Genomic DNA, 22,482 nt, shown 5'->3' with positions numbered 1-22,482 from the left:
GACAGTGGGCAAGCAAACGGACAGGAGGCGCTCATATTGGACGCACAATGTGACTAGGCAAGCAAACTGGTACTTGAAAACAAACGTCAAGCACACGCTTGTAAGGAAATGAATGGCAAGGAATTATAGATAAAATTGACAGGTACCAACTCGTAAGCATGAGACATGCATGAAGCTGGGACGGCCAATAGAACAGAGACTAGGGCCTGTGTGTTACCAGGTGAGAGATTACAAAGAGTATACATGACATTGTTGTGTACATTCAACAAAATCCCCGGGTATAGTGTTCAAAGAGGGTATGGGTAACCGCCAACGCCAACTGTAAAATGTGCTAGCACCAGTCTAGTAACCAAACAGAAGACTCGAGAAAATCTAACATAGGAAATGGAAACGCAAGGAAAACTATTTTTTAACGCCTGCTGCCCCTGGTGTTGTTGCGACTGGGCCTGTCGTCTCTGCGTCGGTCGTCTCTGTAGGAACGTTGAGTGTCCTGTCGGTAACCCATTTCCTCATCTGAGATGCGCTGGCCACGGTACGATTTCTGTGGTCGGCGCACATCATCATGCTCATCGTTGAAGGCGTTGCGTCGGTCTTCGATTTCGTCGTCAAAATCAATATAGACTGAAGCAGGACGCGGTCGTGATTCCCGAGGCATTTTGGCTTCGCGTTCGATCAACTCCTTAGGCTTGTACACCTTGTCAAGATGTTGCTCGAGGAGGCGGACGTTTTTACCATTGGCTTTGATGGCGGCACCAGCAAGATCACCAAGAAGTGGAACGAGACCGGCGAGAAAGTCAATGGCGGTATTGACCACCATCAGAAGGACGACCGTAGCAGGCAGACCGCATTCAACCTTCATCATCTGGCGAACGAGGTTGAGGGTCAGAGCGGCAGACATAGCGTCGCCAGCAGCAGGGAATAGGCCGATCACCGAAGACCAGCCGAACCGAATGCCCATAAAGGAAAAGAGAGCGTAGTCGAGTCTGTAGGCGGATTTGCGGGCTTTGGCAAGGACATCTGCGTCATGTGGAGGGATGTAGCTTGGGATTTCCTTTTTGACCTTTTTTGTTTTGCCAGGCTTCCTTGGGTGTGGAATTTCCTCGTAAAAGGGATCCTGCGCTGTCGTTAGTATGTACTACACAAAGGTGGATACAACACGAGATCTCAACTTACGTATGGGCCGGATGCGCTCTTTCCCCGGTACTTTTCCATCTCCTTGCCGAGCGCCTTTTTCATGGCGTATTTGGCTACAAGATTCGCCATGGTGGGTGGTGAGTGTGAATGTGGGTGTAGTGAGTTAAAAAAAAGGGGCTCAAGTGGTTTCTGACGGGCTTCTAAACAGAGACCTTGTACGGGCCTTTAAAGCCTGGAGAGTCTTTGAAGATGAGGCGAGGCCTTTGACGTGGTGCTGCAGCGCGGCTGTATCAAAGCGCGCGGGGTGGTCTGGTTGGCTACGACGTCTTTGGGCGGGGAAATGTGAAACGGGCGCGTCGCTGGCCTATGTATAGCTGTCGAGTGCGGTCGCGCAACAAGCAAGCAAAAGACTTATTCTGTGGAGGATAGAGGTTGAAGGAGTGACAAGAAAAAAAGATAACGGGCCTACTTAATGAATGGGTGAGGGTGCTGGCGGTGAAGTCAGAGCTGCCCTGATTGTGTGACGATCCCAGACAGTCCAACGTCATGGCTTCTGGCCATGGCAAAGCGAAATGCTTTAAAAGCACAGCCACAGCCGCCACACCCAATGCACATCGATCGCCTTCGCCGACGCCCAACCCGCCGCCACATGTCAACCCTCCGATAGGCCAGCCTGCCATCAACACCACAAAGCCCATCCACGCTTTTGCTTTCACTGCGGCTGTGTACTTACATCTACATGCTCCCCCGCATCTAGACCACTCGCTATCAACTCTGTTCTCGCCGCCGTCCGACGCCTGCTCGCGTCCCCCCGCCACCACGCACGACACCTAGCTGCCCGCGGCATGCTCGACACGGGCCAGACATTATCCCACAATGACTCCCACAAACACAACACTAGTTGACTGGCTCGATGATCTCTGCGTGCGCTTCATCGTCAACCTGCCCAATGAAGAATTGCAGTCGGTCGAGCGCATCTGCTTCCAGATCGAGGAGGCACAATGGTTCTACGAAGACTTCATCCGCCCACTCGACCCAAATAACCTCCCCTCGATGCACCTGCGCAAGTTCTCCCAACTCATGTTCCAGCACTGCCCGTTGTTTTCCGCCTACTCGGAGCAGCTGCACCAGCAGGCCTATGAGCAGTTTCTCGCCTACAAGACACGCGTCCCGGTGCGCGGGGCTATTATGCTGAACGAGGACATGACACATGCTGTGCTGGTCAAGGGATGGAAAAAGGGCGCTAAATGGAGCTTCCCGCGCGGAAAGATTAACAAGGAAGAGACGGACCTGGATTGCGCTGTCCGAGAAGTCTGGGAAGAGACTGGCTTCGACCTGAGGGAGGCTGACCTAGTAGAGCCTGATGAGAAGATGAAGAAGATTACCGTAACCATGCGTGAGCAGAGCATGATGCTTTACGTATTTCGCGGAGTGCCAATGGATGCGCATTTTGAGCCACAAACAAGAAAGGAAATATCAAAGATTGGCTGGTACAAGCTGACCGACTTGCCTACCTTAAGGCGCAAGAACCAGGCCCAGCCGCAGCAGGGACACGGACAAGATTTGATCAAGGAGAGCAGTTTCTACATGGTTGCCCCCTTCCTCGGGCCTTTGAAACAGTGGATAAAGCAACAAAACAAGCTTGGGAGACAGAGGCTACGGAACAGCGCACACATTACACCAGCACAAGTAGCAGGCACCGATGACGAAGACGCTCAGCCCGGGATCTACGGAAACACCGCTGGCCAGATTACAAACAATACTCAATCAAATGACGATTTCGCCAACATGGTGGCCCAGCTAGGTCGCAGTCACCGTCCGAGCGATACTCTGCCAGAACTGTCCGGACAGCAATATGCATCACAGCAGCAAAACCAGGACCCTGCTGAAGCACTTAAACGCCTACTTAGTGTAGGCATGCCATCTTCGGCAGTAGAAGCACCTGGCAATTCAGCTCCGAACCCGCAGCAGGCTAATCCACTTCTGGCATTATTCAAGCAGGGCAATAGCCAGCCCGGAGTGGGCCAGCCCCAGACACCATTCGAGCAGATCATGTCTACACCTGTGCAGCCGTCAAGCCCTCATGGTCAACACCATCCCCGACCGCCGCAGATGCAGAATATGGGACCTCCACCACCGTTCTACACACCTCCAGGACCCTCAAATCATTTCAACAATATGCAACATGCACAGCATATGCAGCATCAGTTCATGCAGAGTCCACCCCAACATCCAGGTTCAATGTACTCACACCAGCCTCCAACGATGCAGCATGCATTTGACCAGCGAAACCCACAGTTGTCCCATGACATGAGTGACTCTCAATTTGCGGGAGGCAATGGAAGGCCTGTCATACCACCTGCATCCAAATTACCTGCTCCCAATCTCAACCCGCATGCATTAGGCCTATTGAATTCTTTCAAATCCAACAACAGGCAGTCTCCAGCTCCGCAATCGCCTCAGACAACGGTCGCTGCCCCACTGCACCGAAACCAGCAAACAACTCCTAGGATAGAACATCCTCTACCTCAACATTTGCCTCATGGACTTGTTTCGCCACACGGACAGCACTTTTCCGCGAGCCCACCACAATTCCAATCACCGCAGTTTCAGTCCCCGCCCATTGCCTCTAACTTTGTGCCGGAGCAACCGAAGCCGAGAAATCCTCACCAAGATTCGTTGTTGTCGCTGTTCAGGCCCACTCCTCCATTAGCAAGTCCTGAGCCGGCACCTGCGGAGCTGTCGGCATTTCCTACAACTCCAGCTTTTGCTTCTGCTCAACCGGCTGCCAATCCCTCCGAGTTGCCTAACACAGGCGTGTTGGGTGCTCATGACGCTCTTCCTACTAGGACAAAGATTACATCGGCTACCGTGAGTGGCCCAGTGAACGCTCCGGACTTTGACACCATGAAGAAGCACAGGCAGTCTGCAAATGGAAGTTCATCTGGGCATTCGCCGGCCACGAACATGCCATTCATGCCTCAGCAGATCCTCAAGCGTCCTCCTCAGGCTTCTCCACAAAGTATTACAAAGGTTTCTCCGTCACCCCAGCAGCCGGCTGAGGTATCAGCCTCACCTCAACCGGCATTCAAGCCACAGATCCTCAAGCGTCCTCAGCAGCAAGAGCGGAAACAGACGCCTGACAGAAAGAGTTCGTCTGGACCAGGTACGTTACAATTGTTTAGACCTACCTGTCATGTTGTGCTAGATTCGTATACTGACATTGACGTTGCAGCAGCACCCGTGACTAAACCCACACCGCATGCACAGGGGTTGTTGGATATGTTCAAGGGAAACTCGCCCCAACCCCCTCCCGCTCAACCGGCAATCCCACCATCTCGCTCACCTGTGCCTCCACCCGGATCCACAATGGACCGTCGCGACTCTGTTCCTTCAGACCAGAAAAATGTGCTGCTTTCCCTCTTTGGTAGTAAGCCATCTCCTTCGCCGAATTCTCAAGCGAAAAGTCCAATACCCCCAGCCCGCTCCCCTTTTGCGCCTACACCAAAAACATCAATGTCAGGTGTTATCAGCCCAGTTAGTCCTTTGCCAGGAAATGGAAGCGCTGGTGCAGTTAGTCCAGAAGGGATGGCGAATCGTAGCCGAATCAGCAGTATTGGAGATGGAACGGCTCCTAGCATCGTCATTCCACCTCCCACTAGTCATCCTGTGGATAGTGCAGTAGGCATGTCACAGGGAGAAAGTATGAATGTGGGTGGTCTTGGAACTCAGGGCTTGCCCGGAAGTGCGATTGAAGGCAAGAGTCCTGTAGATAAGACATTCTTGTTGGGCTTTTTGGAAGACGTTGCTAGGCGCGGGCGTTGAAAGGGGTTTTTTTTCTCGGACGGATATGCATTTTCTGGAGTTTTCTTTCATTCTTCTCCCGTGTTTTTTTGTAACTGTCTGGGTATGCTTTTAGGAATGCAAAAATGTTTGGTTTTTTTTGGGGATTTGTTTGTAGCGTTATCAGAAATGTGAGAGTTTGGGACTTGCCATTGCTCGTTTGGTCTAGCTCTATCGGATTGAAAGTTTATATCACGAAGGCGAATGCGATTAAGTTCAAAGGGGACAGGAATTTGTAGTTTCTCCTTTTTTTTCCCCGATATCTAAACCTTATGGAATTAAACTCATCTGAAAGCGCCTTTATCATCACTAAACATAGATACACATTACCCCCCACCACCACCAAAGGAAAGATAAGGCCAAATGCCCTACCTGCCCTACCCCAAACCAAGCCCACCACCACACCACTACCATCGGAACTAAGTGTAGAAAGAAACCCCAGTCCAAGCTTCCCCTTCGCTTCCCTTCGCTTCTTTCCTTCCTTCCGTCCCAAACCAAACCAAACCAAACCAAACCTAATCCCCTCCCCCAAAAAAAGGCAAGGCCCTAAAACAAGGCCGCCCCCGAGAACTCGCTCTCTCTCTCATTCTCTCTTTCAAACCCCCCCCCCCCCAAAGGAACCGAGGCACGTCCGCTTCCCGCCCCCCTCGGCAAAACTAAACCCCCCAGCCCGAATAATTTCCAAGCGTCGGAACTAGACTACTCCGATTGAAACGGCGCTGCGACAACTATGACTCCAAAAAACGGGTGTTAAAGTTTATGGAATTGATAATCGTTGTTTTTGGAATTAGTGGGGAAGGGGGAGGGGGGTTGTGAAAAAGGGCTTGGCTGGGGGTGGTGGTGGTGGTGTCGTCATTGACTCGAGATAGGGATGGGTGTGTGTGTGTGCGTGTGTGTGTGGCGCTTTGTGTTTTGTCAAATTGTGAGGCGCGGGGGGGTTGACAAAACATTGAGTGCCATATGGGAAGAGATTTGCGGGTGCGAAACGTAGAGTGGCTTTTTTTCTTGTTTTTTCTTTGTTTGGGGGGGGGGGCTGGTGGGTGTGTCGCGCGACATGTGTGTGTGTGTGTGGACGTGTGGATGGGTGACAACTGACGTTGAGTGACATTGACGCTGAGATGTAGGATGTGTCAGCGGTGTGCGGCTTCAGGGTGGAATTTGTGATGTGGCCTGATAGGTCTTCATACACGTTGGGCCTTAGTTGCGCCAAAGGTAAGGAGAGTGTGGCAAGTGAGGAAGGAATTGCGCGCCATCGGATTGACGAGTTCCTGGAAAAAAGGATGGAAAGGTTGGTGTTGCGTTGTCTCACGCGTTGTGAGAAGAAGAAAAGAGTGCGATCGATTACGATGTGATCTGAATGAAAAGAAGAAAGGGTATGCGCGCAGTAATTCGAGAGGTAGAGAGAGTATGTTCACCATGTCACAGTCATTTAGAGATAGGCACACACACATACATACACAAATGGTAATGGATGTTGAATATAAGTTTGCAATGTACAAAAAAAAAGACAAAGTGGAAAGAGACCAAAAAAACTATAATGAAAAAGCTTTAGCTACACAAAAGGTCGAGCCAGGGTATAACTTCGCATGTCCTCTGTGGGAGAAATAGAGTGAGCTCGAAAATGCAGACGGAAAGCGCCAGAAGCAGTGTGTGTAGATCTGCGTGAGTGTTATGTTGTGTGGGTATTATTCAATCCGCTTGATTCCAGTCGTGCCCCAGCCCAATGCTGTTTTCGCCAGTTCCCATAACCGCGCAATAAAGATGCAACAGAAGTGACGCTAATCCAAGGATGAATGCAAAAAATAGTTGGTGTTTATGTCAAAGTAACAGGTAGTTAGGTGGTCTGTAAAAAAAAACATCTTGTCAGGCTTTACAGTGCGGCGTTCTGGCGGCCCCTATCTAGAATCTCAGAAGGCACTGCGCTTCGTGTGCTGAATCGTACTTCAGTTCCCGGGTGCGCTTTGAAGATTGGTGCCGTCGTCTGCGTGTCGTGTCTCTGATGCTTAATATCCCTTCCTACAAGTCCACTCTTGGTGCTGGGTTGCCTGGTAACACTATTTGTGTTCTTGGGAACAGAGGATGGTAGGGCTGGCATTTCAGGAATGTCATCATCGGAATAGGTAGTAGACTGCGTCATGCGGAATTGCTGCTTGAGGCGTTGCTCTTCCACGCGATTAGATTGCTGGTTAACCCAAGAGTCGACAGTGCGGAAGCGAGGAACAGAAGAGCGCGATGTCATGAAGCTCTCACGGGCGACTGACTGTGCAACGGTATCGCGGGATGGGTCATGGGGTGTTTGAGGAGCCTGCGAGTTTGTCCAGCTGAACCTACTTGCCATGCCTCCTGCACCTCCAAACGCAGGTCGTTGAGAGATGGAAGGGCGGTTTGAGAGGAACTGACGGAATGATGGAGGAGCTGGGAGGTTGCTTGGTGGGCGTGATGGAGTCTCGGCAAACTGCAAGTCCTCGTCGTTGTCCAGTGATCTAGTGTTACGAGTTGATGCGCTCCGCCGTTTGCCTTCAATCGGAAAGCTGGGCGAGACTGGCGTTTGGTTGCCATCGCGCGACAGAGCGTCGTCAAAGAAGCTTTGGTTGCCGTCTCTAGTAGCGGGTTGACCGAAGCTGTCGCTGCGTCCAAGCGGTTGCAAGCGCTTCTGCGATGACGTCGAACTAGACCTTACTGGGATTGCAGCTGGTCGAGGGGGGTCGATTGTATCATTCATGCCATAACCGCGTTCATCATCAAATGCATATTTCTTGTCTTGTCCGTATCGAGAAGACAGGTGTGGCGGTGGGCCATTGTGGAATTGCTGTTTGCCCTGCTGGACAACATCCCTCATAGAGAGACCACGTTTTCGCATGGTGTAAATTGCAAGCACTACCATGACAATGATGATTGTTGCACCTTTTTTTTTCATTAGCACGACTCTAAACAAACAAGATATGCAGTCTCTGCGTACCAATGGAACCAGCCGCAATGAGCAAGTGCTCAGTTGTTTGCGAGATGGGGCTGGTATCGCGGGATCCCTGCTCAGCGAGAGGCGATGGCGCCATTGCCATTGACTCGGACGGTTCGCTAGCAGCGAGAGCAGCTGGATTAGACAGTGGTGGGATAGACTGTGTGGTGGTGGTTGATGGGTTTACGAGCTGCCAAAGTTAGATACGATTTTCGAATGGCAGTGCTCGTCTTACAGCTCCAGATCCTGGCGACGATCCGATTGAAGGGGTCGACGTTGACGATGGTGCCGAGTACTCGTATTCATCGTCCTCACTGTCGGAATCCGTGTCGTTTGGGTTTGGATTCGGTTGCGGTTGCTGTCGGCGCGAACGAGATCGTCCCAGTATGCGGTTTATAGTGGCCATTGGCTCTTCTGATTGCAGCTTTCTCTTGTGCTTGACTCCATCCTTGTCGACAACCACATAACCGACTCTGTTGTAAACTCCAAGAAGCCGTGTAGCAGGCATTGTGTCCGAAATGTGATGGGCTTTTGGATAGGGAGAGCCCCTCTCAGTCTTCCTGCCGCTCGATTCCTCCACCAGACATAATCCGCGCAATCGACCAGCGATGTGAAAAGCCTTCGCGATCGAAGATGGGCTCAAGTCCTAAGGCCTGGAGGACTGCGACCAGCGTAGTCGGGGGTTGAGATTGGGCTAAGGATGGTGTTTGGGTGAATGAAGGAATATGAGTAGGTAGGTAATTAACAACAAGCCCGCCAGCGGAACGAAGGTCAGAAAGGAAAGGAGCGTAGGTCAGCAGAGTAGCAAGGAAAGTCTGGGCGAACTCTCAAGACGAGACACGTTCATGCAACAGGCGCGAGGGGTCGCATTTGAGAGAGCGCATGAAGGAGGCTAGTGCTGAGTCGCTCCTGGTCCCATGTCAGTTTGGAGAGAGGTAAAAGAGTGGGGCCGGGAGGAGGATAGGAAGGGCGAATTTAGTAGCAGTTGAGAGCCGAAAAGACTCCAAAAGGCGGAATCAGGTAGCCACGGCGTGCCAAGGACGGCCGAGTACGGTTAGGTTAACAGAAATGAGCAGTAAATTGGCTCGGGAAGCTTTAGATATCGTCTTAGAGTTGTCTCAGAGCGCTATGGTCGGGTTTCAGCGCCCGTCTCTGGGGCAGATCAAACGCCACAGGGGTCCGTGGTGAGACTATCAGTCGGCCTGCCACTATTGGATATTGAGGGCAGGTAGGTAAATCGCACATGGAAGTCAAGCCTTTTGATAGTTCCCCGCATATAGGTGGGCAGTGGATTGTTTGCATCTTGTGTGGTGTGCAGGACGCAGCAGCAGTAGCTTGGCTAAGTCGGGCGCAGTGCGGATGAGGGCTGAGCCGTGCAGTCAAGGAGACAAGCCACATGTTTGCGTCGTACGAGGGCAGAAGGGCATCGCTGCGCCTCGCCTTGCTTCGCCTTGCCTCGCCTTGCCATGGTTTGGTCCGTCGCTTGCTCCACCCGAATCTTGCGTGCGTACTTAGTGTAGGGACAATACGACCGCGTTTAGGGTCAGGCCGCCGCCGGGATCCGGCATACGCCATCGGCTCTTTCGCAGCGAGAGAGAGCCAGAGGCACCCAATGTTTCGAGCCAAGGCACGCAGGGGCGGATCAACTGTTTCCTTCCTGAGGCACGGGCGCCTTAGGTGCCGTGGGGAGATCGACTGTGCTCTGGGGCCCAAGCATGGAGTAGTGATAAAACAAAAAAAGTGCGCGTATGGCAGAGCAGACAGCAGCGGCTAGTGGCAGGCGAACTGTGGCGGGCCATGTGGCAGATGATGCAGCCGTGACGCGTGGTTTGGCTGTGCCGAACTCGCTGAGGCTGAGCGCATTCCGAAATGTCCGCTGGCGCTGCTACGCCCCCTCCAAGGCTGCACTGCACCACCTGCTCAGTCATCCGGCGGCAGGAGGAGCTGAGCAAGCAACAAGTTCTAGTGCTATATAACACTGTGACGTGACCCGGTTGGTCCGATTCTGCCTTCACTCCTACACACACATTCAGCCCACCAGACGTTAGAAACATACCCCTCACCAGCCCCTCACCAAGCCTATACGCGCACCCTCTTCATTTCTTTTGGCCACACACACACACATATCCTATCCATCCACTTGATACGCTCAACATGTCCGGCCCTTACGACCAATACAACCAGGGCTACCAGCAGCAGTACCCGCCCCACGGCCAACAGCAGTATCCACCTCAGCAAGGCTGGGACCAGGGCGGATATCAGCAGCCTGGCTACCCACCACAGCAGCAGCAGGGCCAAGGCTATCACGATCCGCAACAGGGCTACCAGCAGCAGCAGCAAGGTTACAACCAGCAGTACGGCACACCTGCACACGGCGGTTTCCAGCACGGTCAGCAGGCGCCCTATGACCAGCAGCAGGGGTAAGAGAACATGCTCCCAATCAAAAGTCTGTCATGATGCTCACGCCATTTTCAGTTATGGCCAACAACAGCAATATCCCCCATCAGGCCAGTACCCTGGTCAGCAGCCGTCGCACCAATTTCCCCAGCAAGGCGCCTATCCCCAGGACCAGTATCCCCAAGGCCAGAGCCCATATGGCCAGCCCCAGCCAGGCCAACACGGCCCAACAGATCCCAATGCACAGGCCGAGGGCGATCGTGGACTGATGGGCGCTCTCGGTGGTGGCGCTGCCGGCTACTTTGGAGGTAACAAGATGGGCGGCCACGGCATTCTCGGTGCCATAGCAGGCTCCATCCTTGGCAGCAAACTCGAAGACAAGCACAAGAAAGGAAAGCACGGCAACGGCTACCACTAGAAGGGTAGTAGTACTAGACCCAGGGCCTCGTCCTTGACCTGATGCTTAATGATTTTTCTATGTAACACACACTCACACGTTTCTATGAATAGGTGGGCTTGTCTTTGACGAAAGGGGTGGAGGGCGTTCTGGATTACCCTACGCGGGGGGGTTATAGCATTGTTTTTGTGTGTACAAGCTTTTCATGCACATCACCTTTCAAGCCCTTTTTCCACGTATACACTTTTATTCCCACAAACGAAATGAATCAAAACAATGAAATTGCATGAAATTCATTCGTATCCCAGCCGTCAATCAACGTGGACTTTAAAGTATACACGCGTCATGAGAAAACTTTTTTTGTTCTTAAACTCCCCGGTCCCATAAACTCATGGTTTGCTCATCAACCCGAAACAAACGCTCGACCACACACCTGTCATGTCAGCAGAAACAAAAAATCCCCATCCGGCATATAACACGAAGTGAGAGGTTTCTTGGCCCCTACCCCTACCCCTTAGTCTCAGTCCAAAGAGAGAGGGAAAGAGAGCCAAACAGAGAAAAAAGAATGGAGAAAAAGGATGACGTACGTAGCCGCTGTCTTAAATACCATGACGAATTACCGAGCTGTCATTCTTTCCGAGCGGCGGGGGTGCGGACGTTGAAACACGCAGTCGACCGAAACAAGCCCGGTTAATATTGCACCACCACCTCCCCAAAACCTCCCTCACGTCAAGTGTCTCTTTTTTTAACACGCATAAGTTATATTTACGGCCATTTACCTTATCTCTCTCTCTTACCCTCCCCCCTTTCCAGCAAAGTACCGCTGCGAACCAATCGGTTCTCCCCCCCCTCAAAACCCTATCAACCCGATCGATGCGTACTATCGCATCCTTTCCTCGTTGTGTCTCTCTCTATCTATCCCCTTTCCATGCCTGGCGCTAGTCATCTTGACGTAAGAGAGTAACGGGGGGAGTTACTTTAGATCGTTTATCTGCAGGTACCCGTTGTTTTGGACATGCATGCCCACACACCCCGACACACATACATACGTCACTTACGCCCTTTTTCGGCGTGCAATGGTGTGTGTGAGAAAGAGAGCGGAATGCGGATGGGTTCCGCGGGTTTTAGGCGCGTGCAAACGTGTGGAATTTGCGCGGACGGTGTGCGGAGTAGTAACGGATGGTATGTGCATGTGCGTGTGCGTGTACGTGTACGTGCGGGAAGGAGAGGATCCGGATTAGGAAGGGGGGAGAGGCGAGGCATTGCGATGTCTCGCTTTTTTTTTCTTCCCCTCGTTTCTGGTGGTTTACGGTTTTTTTAGGTGAGGGTCACGTGTTGGTTTTGCTCTGTTGCGTGACGCGTAAGTATCTCCGATGCTCGGTAGGTATAAGCCGAGGCATCTAAGGGGGTGATGCTCACGCCACTTACTTACTACCTGCATACGTTTGGGTGATGATAGCAAGGCTCGGTTGGATTGGCGCGATGATTCGGCTGGTTTGATAAGGTGGGTGGAGTGTGAGGTGGATATCTTGGCTTTGTCTTGAGTAGACTACAGCTGGCTAGTTAGGGTTTGTATAGTTGTTTCGTTTCGTTTTGCAGAAGATTGGGAAAGTTTGCGTCGCTGTGCTAGTAGAAATGAGTATGATTAACGTGTGACGTGACAACTAGGCTTCTGACAGATGTGTGGTTGGAGTGTAAAACAAGTCTGAACTGAATACAAGAAACACTCATGACAGATTGTATACAGCTATATACTTGATGGATGTGGCTTGCTTAGAGTTGAGCAGCCGCATCCTAGGCAGTTTGTATTTGGCTGTCTGAGCCTTCCAGTTACGTCCTGTTATTCGCAGGGCATCCCTAAACCACATCGCACACACCCCAATCCTCAAATCTCCAATCCTCAATGCTGTTCACCCACGTATCCATTTCCACCAGGGCCACACCTCGCACTTGACAAGACAACGTTTTGGCGGCCAACCGGGTAGCCGTGGTTATGGTCGCAGCTGGAACCAACGTTTGGGTTGGAACCATTCTGGCACTGTAGACGTTTAGTTGATAGGAATGATGTTTGGTCATGAGTTACGAACACAGTATGCCGCTCTTCCAGTACTTGGATCAGTGTTGGCGCCATGGGTGCAACAGTAATTACCAGTGGCGAGGGTTGAGGCGCTGCTTGTAGCTACAAGCGCAGCAAAGATTCCGACGAGAGTTGTGAATTTCATGGTGTTAGAGATAGTACTAGCAATTAAATTATCTGTTGTTGAATGGAGATGAGAAAAAAGGGTATTGGGCCTGAAGATATTTATGTTCTTCTGCTATATACAAATGAAAATTCCTCTCCACTCATATAAGAATGCCCTAAAATAGTTCGAAGCCTGTAAGCATGCTGGGGCCTTGGAGATTTCAAATCCCGCAAAAACGATCATCGGAAAAAAAAATAACTAAACATACACACTAGTGCCATGACTTGAAATTGAAGAGTTGTATTGGCGTTTAGGTACACACAATCCTTGCCCAGCAACCTTATGTATACAACTACACTTTGCTTTCCCTCTCACCGCACCCGCACGTACAACAAAAGTTTTACAACTACCAAACTAGATGTCAGTATGTCACCAGTAAAGACGAAATCCTCGTCTCAATTACAAGAACTTGCGTGACCATCCAGGTCTGTGCGTAAGAAGCTATTGATGAGGTCGATCGTAATCATGTTAAATGCTGACGCATATACGTAACACTTACCCTAGTATAGAGACAGACATGAGCTAATGTATGAGACTTGTTATGTAAAGTGAAAACTTTAATTGATTATAGGTCCGAGAAGAGCCTGTATGAGGATGCAAATGCTGTGTTTTTTCTTAATAGTGCAGTGACTTCGCTGATATTTAGGCAAACTGATACAGATACATTAGCAGTATCCTATGAATTCGTAATTTCATGACTATGGTTACAGCCCGGGAGTGGTGCTGAAGAGAGGCAGCTTTACCTACATACTGTTCTGTCGACCGATTGCTGTAGATGCTGGTTGCACTGACTGCCCCGATTCATTTGCCTATCCCGACTGGCACAGCTGCACCAAATACCTGATTTGAGTTTGTAGACTGACTGATAGGAGCTACATGTGCAGCAAACTAGTCATACAAATTTACTTTTTCCAAAAAGGTGCAGTAGTCAACAAAGGAGAATATTTCGAGAAAGCTTTTTCGACACTGGAACTTGGAAATTTCTACTGTGATGGCGCCAAACCTTGAAAAGCAACTGCTTTTAATACAGAATTCAACTGCCCACTGCTTTGTCTACTCCAGCGAGGGATATGATCATATCACGTGACCTATGTCCGACTGTCAGAGCAACAAGTAGAATGACAAAAGCCGGACAAAAAGGGGAGGCAGTAGTAGGGTAAGAGATGGGAGAGAGAAGTGTCCCAAAAGCGGGAAAGAAAAAATAAGCGCAGTCCGCACCACCCTCCAGCTTCGCCACAGTTGCTCAATAAACTAGTCGTGTGGTGGTCAAAGAGTAGTTCGTGTCAGTGTCTTGGAGACCATCATGTGATCATGTGACTAACCCAACACGGGCAACACTAGGGTCTTGGCGCAGATTGGACGAATGGCCGCGCTGATGGACAAGCCAGGCGGATTTTACTCGATGTCATCGAGTAAACTGGATATGCTGGCCGCTGACTGGCCCGGTTGGCGCCTCGGTACCCCACATTATCTTTATCTTCCTTACCGCAACCCGCTATCTAGCGAGCCCTGACATGCAACCTCAACAGACCATGGTGCCTGAGATAGTGCTGCATCGCATCTCCGACGACTGGCCGTGAGCCTGGTGACATGTTTCCATCGAGTCAACTGTCCCCCAAAGCTTCTGCAGTCATACTCCTATCGCGGAGATATCAGTGCAAGCGCGGCATCGCACACCTCTTCAAGTGCACGCGATACGGTTACCGGCAAGGGGGCGCTGCGTCATACGCGGCACATCACCACCCATCATGCGATGCTGCACATGGCCACGCCGCCGAGTCCTGAAAATCCTGCGCTCTTGGACGGCACGCTTTCAGCTGGTGTGCATCACCAGGGCCTTTTATGCGAGGGTCTGGAGTGGGCCAGTGACGCTACTCGAGCATCAGAGTTGTAGGTGGAGCACATCGCGCGGGCTATCTAGAGTCTAAGATAAGACTGCCGACAACGGTCTCTCCCACACCAACGAGAATAGCAATGGTAGCTAATCACAGAGACGATCTTAGATGCTTCATGTGTTGCCTTGTGATCCTCTCCAGCATTTAAGATGGGCCATGCCCCGGTTTTAAGATCTACCTGCAGTCAAGATCGAGGCTCGTCTTTGTATAGAGTATCCTAGAGCAAAACATTAGACACCTTTTTTTTCTTCTCCTTTTCCATAGTCCTATCCGTTCCGCGGAAATCAGCCACCGTGGATCCCGAACGGCAGCCACTTTTACCCCAACCTTCTTCAGGCGAAGACGCACCCAGACCTTCACTCGCTTCTGATAAACCCCCACGTCACACAAGCGGGGATCTTGATCCATACCAAGCTACGGCTTCGAGCAGCCGGAGCGAAAGCTTCTTAAGGCCTGTAGTTGCCGCGACAGTTTTTCACTCCAGCGACGAACCGTTTTTCGCAAATCGCATCATGGAAAAGGTCAAGAGGTCAAAGGTCGCCCATTGGGCCAACAAGCTCGCCGTCGAGAGTGAGCCTGGTCTCACCACTGCACAGCTCATGCTGTACAACCACGATCTGAAGCCTGTATGTTATGACCGTCGCTTTGGAAGCCCTTTGTTTTCTAACATCCCCAGGTGGAACCTGAGCGCCGACAATGGGGCGCATGGAATTTCGTTGGTTTTTGGGTTGGTACGTTACTCTTGCCTCATGTGACAATGTCAAGTATCATAGGCTAATTACTCCACAGCCGACTCCTTCAACATCAATACATGGATGATTTCTTCCGCCAACATTGTCGATGGTCTTTCCTGGTGGCAATCATGGATTTGCGTTTGGGTAGGGAATTTTGCGATTTTTCCGCCATAGCATATGCTGATTCAAACAATAGCTCGGATACTCGATCGCGGCTTGCTTCGTCTGCATGACAGGTCGTATCGGCGCGACTTATCACATTTCGTTTCCTGTTGTTAATCGCGCGTCTTTCGGCATTTGGGGCGCGCTATGGCCCGTATTCAATCGCGCAGCTATGGCCAGTATCTGGTATGGTGTGCAAGGATGGATTGGCGGCACATGCGTGCGCCTAATGATCCGCGCTATCTGGAACAACTGGCGAAATGTAAAGTCCCTTTGCGATTTTTTTTGACCTTTGACTAACTTCTCTTTTCTAGGAGGACACTCCTGGAGGAGGAGGCATTGCCAATGGCATCCCCAATTCTGGTACCAACACGGTCGCCTTCGTCTCTTTCTTCCTTTTCTGGGCCGGATCTCTCCCGTTCATCTATCCGCCAGTTCATAAGATTCGCCATTTGTTCACTGTCAAGGCCTTCTTCGCACCTACCGCAGGAATTGCCTTTTTCATCTGGGCGGTTGTACGAGCAAAGGGACTGGGTCCTATCGTTAAGCAACCTAGTGAAGCCAAAGGATCTGAGTTGGGTTGGCTCATGGTCAAAGGCATCATGAGCGCGATTGCCAATTTCGCTACTTTGATCGTAAATGACCCCGATTTTTCACGTTTCGCGAGAAAGCCTTCGGACGCTTTTCTACCGCAGCTGCTTACCATTCCCATTGGATTTGCAATTACCTCTTTCATCGGTATCATTGTATCGTCCTCTTCGACCGTCATCTTCGGAAAAGCCATCTGGAACCCACTGGACCTGCTCGAGCAGTTTCTCAACGAGGGAGGGTCCGGTCAACGTTTCGGTGTCTTTGTTATTGCTGCGGCCTTTACCCTCGCACAACTTGGTACCAACATTGCGGCAAACTCAATCTCCGCTGGTACTGACATGACGGCTCTTGCACCACGCTGGATCAGCATCAGACGCGGCGGTTATATCTGTGCGCTCGTCGGTCTCGTCATGTGCCCATGGAACCTCCTCTCCGACACCAACAGCTTCACCACTTATCTCTCTGCATACTCGGTCTTTCTCTCATCGATTGCAGGCGTCATGATCTGCGACTACTACGTTGTGCGTAAGGGCTTCTTCCAAATTAGGGACCTTTACTCTGGCAAGAAAACCGGTCCATACTACTACACCCTCGGTTTCCACTGGCGCGGTTACGCTGCTTATATTGCTGGTGTCGCCATCAACGTTGTAGGTTTCGCCGGTGCCGTTGGCCGCAAGGTTCCCATTGGCGCCCAACGCATCTATGATCTCAACTTCTTTACTGGATTTTTGGTTGCCAGCATCACATACTGGGCACTTTGCAAAATCAGTCCCATCCCTGCTACGAGCGATGTCTGGATGGAGGTCGGAGATGAGATTACGGATATCAGCGTTGCGTATCACAGCGATGACGGGGAGCGGTACGACGAGGAAGTCATGCACGGGGCCAGTGGAAAAGGCGTCAAGGAGGATGCCCCGACCAAGCACTTTTAAGTGAGGTTGGATATGTTAAGATTTGTGGACGTTGGTACTAGATGGAGTTGATGCTTTGCGGGTTTCAAGGGGCGAGAGATACCAGACCATGCCCAAGGTCACTGTCGTTTTGATTGCTATGAAAATATTTTATTCTGAACACTCTTATTTGCTTGTCGTCCTCGCATGGTCTTATTTGCTAAAGTAGAGCACTGACGTAATTACGTCTAGCGCCCTGTAATTCTCCTTTTGGTAAAGAAGAAGATGCATGCATGCAGGTCGAGAATGGGTTAGCGCATATCCTTAGCGTCCGGTAGTGTCTCACAACTCGCAACTCGGTAAGGCTGTCTCCTCGTCATTACTATCACCAGGGATATATTATCTCGGGCGTCCAAATGCACCACGTGTCTTGCAATCCAATTAATCAAATTTCAACATATCACAGAAGCAGTCATCATGTCTTCTCGATCGCGCTGACAAACTACATTCTTCTAACCTTGATCACTCAACCACGATACAGTATACCCGGCGATGAAATCGAGTATCATCTCCCCCAGCCAACAACTCGCCAAAAGCATTGACGAGAACCCCTTAGCCTTGGAAAATCTACTGCAAATAAATCGCTGTCACCAAATTCAAGTTTTGTATAAACCACAACTACCCAACCGTTCCGCTCCCAAAACATCAAGAGGTCCACGACTCGAACCCCACAGCCTCGCGCTCGCGGCCCGCACTCCGCCATCTAACATATAGTAGTAACAATCCAGCATCGCTTCCCCAGATCACACAGCCCTTTTCGTCACGCGTCATCACTACGCCTTATCTGCACTACGCCCTAAATTAAAAAAACAAAGCCCCCGAACCCATACCAATCCGGGGTAATGATTTAAACTGGGCGTTTTCTTTGTCTCATTCCAATCGCTGAATTACATTGCCTATTTCCCGATCCAGCTCGGGATATGTTTGCAAAGAAAACCAAAAAAGAGCCGGCATGGAGGCTCTGTCTCCGTGCCTCTTGGCTGGGCTCTAGCGGGGAAACATGTATATTGCTTGTACAGCTAGTTTTGCTTTTAGCCGGACCGATGGCAAGTAGAGAGCGTAGATTGGGGCATCACTCGTTTATAATTGCGGGGTCAACTGTACTATCGTATTTCCGATGGGGCGATGGTGGAGGGGGGCGGGCGAAGGGTGGATGGTGGAGTCCGTTGGAAGGGAGGAGGGGAGCTGGAGATGAGTGGGTAGGTAAAGGTGGTCATGTGGGGATAATGAGGGAGTGATATAGGGGGAGGTTTGATTCGGACGGTGTATTGTTCGAGGGTGAGTAGTATATAAGAGGGGAGGCTGGCGTGCAAATTGGAGAGAAGGAGTATGAGATAGTGTTGAAGACGAAAAACAAACTAGCTACTATCGACTCAACATGTTGTTTTCCAATATCTTCCTGCCTACGGCGCTCCTGGCTGCTCAGGCTGCTGCCCACGGCGCAGTCACCAGCTATGTTATCGACGGCGTGACATACCCAGGGTAACTACACCACCAGCACCATCACCGCCTTCTTCTTCCGCACTCCCCTTCACACACACACACCACAAGACTAACACTCCTCCTCCTCCCAGCTACGAAGGCTTCTCCCCCGCCTCCTCCCCCAAAACCATCCAACGCCAATGGCCCGACTACAACCCCACCATGAGCGTCACAGACTCCAAAGTCATGTGCAACGGCGGCACCTCCGCCGACCTCGTCGCCAAAGTAAAAGCCGGCGGCAAGATCCGCGCAATCTGGAAGCAGTGGACCCACGAGCAAGGTCCCGTAATGGTCTGGATGTACAAGTGCTCCGGCGACTTCAAGTCGTGTGACGGAAGTGGCAAGAAGTGGTTCAAGGTAAACGATACTCTCTAAGTAAAAGGAAAAGAGGAAGAAGAAGAAAAAAGAAGGCTGACATCAAACCCCTCAGATTGACGAACAAGGCATGACCGCTCCCCCCCTCTCCGGCCGCAACTGGGGCACCGCCTTTGTCCTCAAGAACCTCTACTGGGAATCCACCGTCCCCGCCACCCTCGCCGCTGGCAACTACCTCGTCCGCCACGAGCTGCTCGCTCTGCACCAAGCACGCAGCCCACAGTTTTACGCCGAGTGCGCGCAGATTGAGGTAACAGGGGGTGGCTCGGCGTCGCCGAGTGGCGATTACCTGGCTACGATTCCTGGGTATGCGTCGCAGAATGATCCGGGTATCATGGTCGATACGTACAGCAGCTCGCAGACTACGTATACGTGCCCGGGACCCAAGGTGTGGAGTGGTTAGGAGATGGAAGAGTGGATAAGGGGTGGATGAGATGGAAAGGGGATGAGATTCTGTTCTCGAGGCGAAGAGCAAAGTGTATATAGTAGGAATAGTGCATGAATACAAGACTGTAGCTGAATGATTAGAAACTTTTATCTTTATTTTGTTTTTTTTGAATCAAATATCTACCTACTCAAGAATACAGTATTCATCGCTTTCGTTTTTCGCTATACAAACATCGACATGGATGGAAAAAAGGGGGTATAATAAACAAATGGCGCTCCAAACAGCAACACTTTCTTCCTCTACTACTCATCGTCGTCGTCATAATCTTGACTAACAACAGCCCATCCGCATTGCCACCTTCTACCCTCGCTCTCTCCGCCTGTCCTGAGCTCCCTCGCCTGGGGCCCCTCTTTCCACCTTCGCACGCGGAAGTCATCGCTTACACTGATCAGGCTACCGTTGCGTGCCCACGAAACACTGGTGACTTCGGCGTCGTGACCTCGCACAAGAGCTGTCCCATGCTCGTAGATAGGAATCGTGTCTGGACAACGGCTGTTGGTAGTTGAACGGGATAGCAATGGTCTAGAGGATTTTCCGGTCAGGGCAGTAATGTCCGGGAGGTCATCTGTGTCGTCGTCGTGTCGGATTTCGCGCTTAAGAAATGTTTCATCAGTAGGGAACAATACTGGACCGCCGTCTGTGCTGCCAACTGCGAGCATCTCCGTCTGATCGTTGCAAGTCTTTCGCAAAGATGCCTTGACGTAGAATGAACCGGCGTGGAAGCTCTGGTGACGGAAGCCGTAAATGGGCCCAAGACCTTCTTGGCCAACACCGCAGTATTTTTGTTTCGATGCGGATGTCGAAGAGAGTTCAGGAGCTACACCAAGGATAAGGTGGTTTGTAGAATAAGCGTAAACGGTGTTATCCTTGCTTAATGCGTAGAGTCGGGATGCGTCGCCACTAAGGGTAAGTGAGTTGATGGCAAAGTGTCGGTGGCGGTTATGGGATTCGGGGTGCCGTGTAGTCGCAATGGGGATGGCTGGACCTCGTAAAGAGTATCGACCTCTGATGTCCCAGAGCTTGACGCACGTGGAAGCATCCGAGGCAGTCAAGAGCAAATGCTCGCGACCTTGGGGTAAGAAAGTAAGAGCAGTAACCGAGATGTCGTTTCGACGATTGATGCTCTCCACTTTGCTGCTTGATGCGGTTCGAGTAGCGGATAGCGCTGATGTCGGCAGGCTGATGTCGGCATGTGCTGAAGCAAGGGTTCGGACGACACTGGCATATGGGGCATCGGATCCCCAGGCTGAATGTATCGATCCTTGGTTGCCTTTGCATCGGAGGTCCCAGATCTGCACAGCACCGTCTCGACTGGACGTGGCTACGATCTTGTCATCGCCCGGCTGGAAACGCACTTGCTTTACTGATGACTTGTGTTTGGCCAGTACAGCAAGAGTCTGCTGTGTACGAACATCGACAATCTGTGCAGTTTGGTCACCCGACCCTGCTGCCAAATGAGAGTCGTCAGAGGAGAATTGCAGGTCCATGATGGCGTTGGAATGAGCTTTCCATGATAAATGTGCCTTGGAAAAGTCGCCTTCGGAATCTAACAGGTGGATGTTTCCATCTTCGTCTCCAATGGCGAGTAAAGAGTTGGCTGTAACAGGTTAGTATTATGACGGTGATTGCTGTGCATGGAACTCACTATTGCAGCTGGCAGTGCAAAAAGGCGGGGCGTCTTGGGGTAACTGATGCAAGTCGTCTGAACTACTGTAGAAGTTGGCCGTCTGGTCCTGCCATGACGCGCCATGGTCTCTGCGAAACCCGCGACCTACACCGACGACGCCACCAAATGACCGTTGCAATGTTCTTGACGGTCCTCCCAGTTGCTTCAGCCGTCGAATGGGTGTGGGATATACGGCGGGCTCATCAAGGTCAGCCAAGTCGTCGAGTACATCAAAGGCTGGTGCGTCGAGTGATGGAGGGGTGACGTAACGCGATCGTTTCGAGGGCGACGACTGGGCAGGTGAACTCTCAGGCGACAGATAGGGTTTCCGCTTGCGGCTGCTCTGAGGGGTGCGCATCTGATTCTCAATGTCGACAAAGTTGACTGTTTTTCGGGGGGTACTTCGCGTTGCCCGGCCACGGTTCAGAGCTGACCGGGTGATGTCCTGTAACTGACGGCCCGAGCGGGAGAGCGAAGTACGCGAAGAGACATCTTTGGAGTGTCGCGGTGTGAAGAAGCGAGTGAAGCGCTTGGGAGTGATGGGAGGTGGCCGTTTGGGCTTCCGTGAGCAGGCTGCTGCGGATGAAGCGGGAGGCGGCGATGAGAAGAGCTCTGGAGTGGGCTCTTGGAGGAGCATGGTGCGAGGGGCGCAGGGCGACGACATGGTGTTGAGAAGAGGTGGAGAGTATGTGAGAGAGACACCAATGCACAGCTCAGGTGAACACACGCGGGCAGCCAGGAAGGAGCGACCCCGATATGGGACGAATGCTCATATGATACGCCCGGCGAGGTTGGAGAGGAAGGTGCACGACCTGTGCACGTCGCGAAGAGCAGGCGCGACCGACGTGCACCGCTATGCCTCTTTGGGTCTTAAGTGGCCCGGCGTTCCCTCCAAACGCACCCTTTTCACTGGCAATGCACGGCAATGAGGCATGTATGAAGCACGGAGAGTGAGTGCATGTTGATCGCAATACTCCAGTTCATCTGTATCTTGAGAATTGATACCATTTTCACTCGACAGCGTCGTTGAGGCGTCGCGTGCCATCTCGTCATCGAGGACGTGAGAGGCGCGGCGTCCCTGCTGGCGCGGTTGGTGGGAGAACCTGGGCGCATGGACCCACCAAAAAAAGTCGAAGAACATTGCGCTTCGAACTCTTGGCGGAATCTTCACCACTCGACCTTCTCCACGCCCGCACACATCCCACACCA

At 51.5% G+C, this 22,482-nt stretch overlaps 8 protein-coding genes across 8 annotated transcripts; 4 read left to right on the top strand and 4 right to left on the bottom strand.

Annotated features, from left to right (window-relative positions):
* Window positions 1-409: 409 nt before the first annotated feature.
* COCMIDRAFT_3705 (uncharacterized protein) lies at window positions 410-1,263 on the bottom strand (the record flags this gene model as incomplete). Its single annotated transcript, XM_007687950.1, has 2 exons — window positions 410-1,114; window positions 1,174-1,263. 2 exons carry the CDS (start codon window positions 1,261-1,263, stop codon window positions 410-412), a joined length of 795 nt encoding a protein of 264 aa, XP_007686140.1.
* A 747-nt stretch (window positions 1,264-2,010) lies between these two features.
* COCMIDRAFT_24769 (uncharacterized protein) lies at window positions 2,011-4,959 on the top strand (the record flags this gene model as incomplete). Its single annotated transcript, XM_007687960.1, has 2 exons — window positions 2,011-4,300; window positions 4,343-4,959. 2 exons carry the CDS (start codon window positions 2,011-2,013, stop codon window positions 4,957-4,959), a joined length of 2,907 nt encoding a protein of 968 aa, XP_007686150.1.
* A 1,888-nt stretch (window positions 4,960-6,847) lies between these two features.
* On the bottom strand, window positions 6,848-8,441 carry COCMIDRAFT_24768 (uncharacterized protein; the record flags this gene model as incomplete). Its single annotated transcript, XM_007687959.1, has 3 exons — window positions 6,848-7,881; window positions 7,937-8,093; window positions 8,169-8,441. The coding sequence occupies 3 exons, from the start codon at window positions 8,439-8,441 to the stop codon at window positions 6,848-6,850; spliced, it is 1,464 nt and encodes a 487-aa protein (XP_007686149.1).
* A 1,646-nt stretch (window positions 8,442-10,087) lies between these two features.
* COCMIDRAFT_3702 (uncharacterized protein) lies at window positions 10,088-10,748 on the top strand (the record flags this gene model as incomplete). The annotated part of the gene is made up of 2 exons (XM_007687949.1): window positions 10,088-10,353; window positions 10,409-10,748. The coding sequence occupies 2 exons, from the start codon at window positions 10,088-10,090 to the stop codon at window positions 10,746-10,748; spliced, it is 606 nt and encodes a 201-aa protein (XP_007686139.1).
* Window positions 10,749-12,627: 1,879 nt separating this feature from the next.
* On the bottom strand, window positions 12,628-13,281 carry COCMIDRAFT_90536 (uncharacterized protein; the record flags this gene model as incomplete). The annotated part of the gene is made up of 3 exons (XM_007687986.1): window positions 12,628-12,765; window positions 12,815-13,019; window positions 13,229-13,281. Coding segments are annotated over 3 exons (396 nt in total), but the record flags the coding sequence as incomplete, so codon positions are not given.
* Window positions 13,282-15,377: 2,096 nt separating this feature from the next.
* COCMIDRAFT_90455 (uncharacterized protein) lies at window positions 15,378-17,284 on the top strand (the record flags this gene model as incomplete). Its single annotated transcript, XM_007687985.1, has 5 exons — window positions 15,378-15,491; window positions 15,542-15,596; window positions 15,655-15,743; window positions 15,796-16,023; window positions 16,076-17,284. 5 exons carry the CDS (start codon window positions 15,378-15,380, stop codon window positions 17,282-17,284), a joined length of 1,695 nt encoding a protein of 564 aa, XP_007686175.1.
* A 1,396-nt stretch (window positions 17,285-18,680) lies between these two features.
* COCMIDRAFT_35132 (lytic polysaccharide monooxygenase) lies at window positions 18,681-19,562 on the top strand (the record flags this gene model as incomplete). The annotated part of the gene is made up of 3 exons (XM_007687968.1): window positions 18,681-18,784; window positions 18,877-19,141; window positions 19,215-19,562. The coding sequence occupies 3 exons, from the start codon at window positions 18,681-18,683 to the stop codon at window positions 19,560-19,562; spliced, it is 717 nt and encodes a 238-aa protein (XP_007686158.1).
* A 287-nt stretch (window positions 19,563-19,849) lies between these two features.
* On the bottom strand, window positions 19,850-21,937 carry COCMIDRAFT_3698 (uncharacterized protein; the record flags this gene model as incomplete). The annotated part of the gene is made up of 2 exons (XM_007687948.1): window positions 19,850-21,204; window positions 21,253-21,937. 2 exons carry the CDS (start codon window positions 21,935-21,937, stop codon window positions 19,850-19,852), a joined length of 2,040 nt encoding a protein of 679 aa, XP_007686138.1.
* Window positions 21,938-22,482: the final 545 nt, after the last annotated feature.

Source organism: Bipolaris oryzae (assembly GCF_000523455.1).
Source record: "Bipolaris oryzae ATCC 44560 unplaced genomic scaffold scaffold_36, whole genome shotgun sequence".
Classification (NCBI taxonomy): Eukaryota; Fungi; Ascomycota; class Dothideomycetes; order Pleosporales; family Pleosporaceae; genus Bipolaris; species Bipolaris oryzae.
Note: the sequence above shows the minus strand (reverse complement) of the source record. Positions and strands in the feature narration are given on the sequence as shown.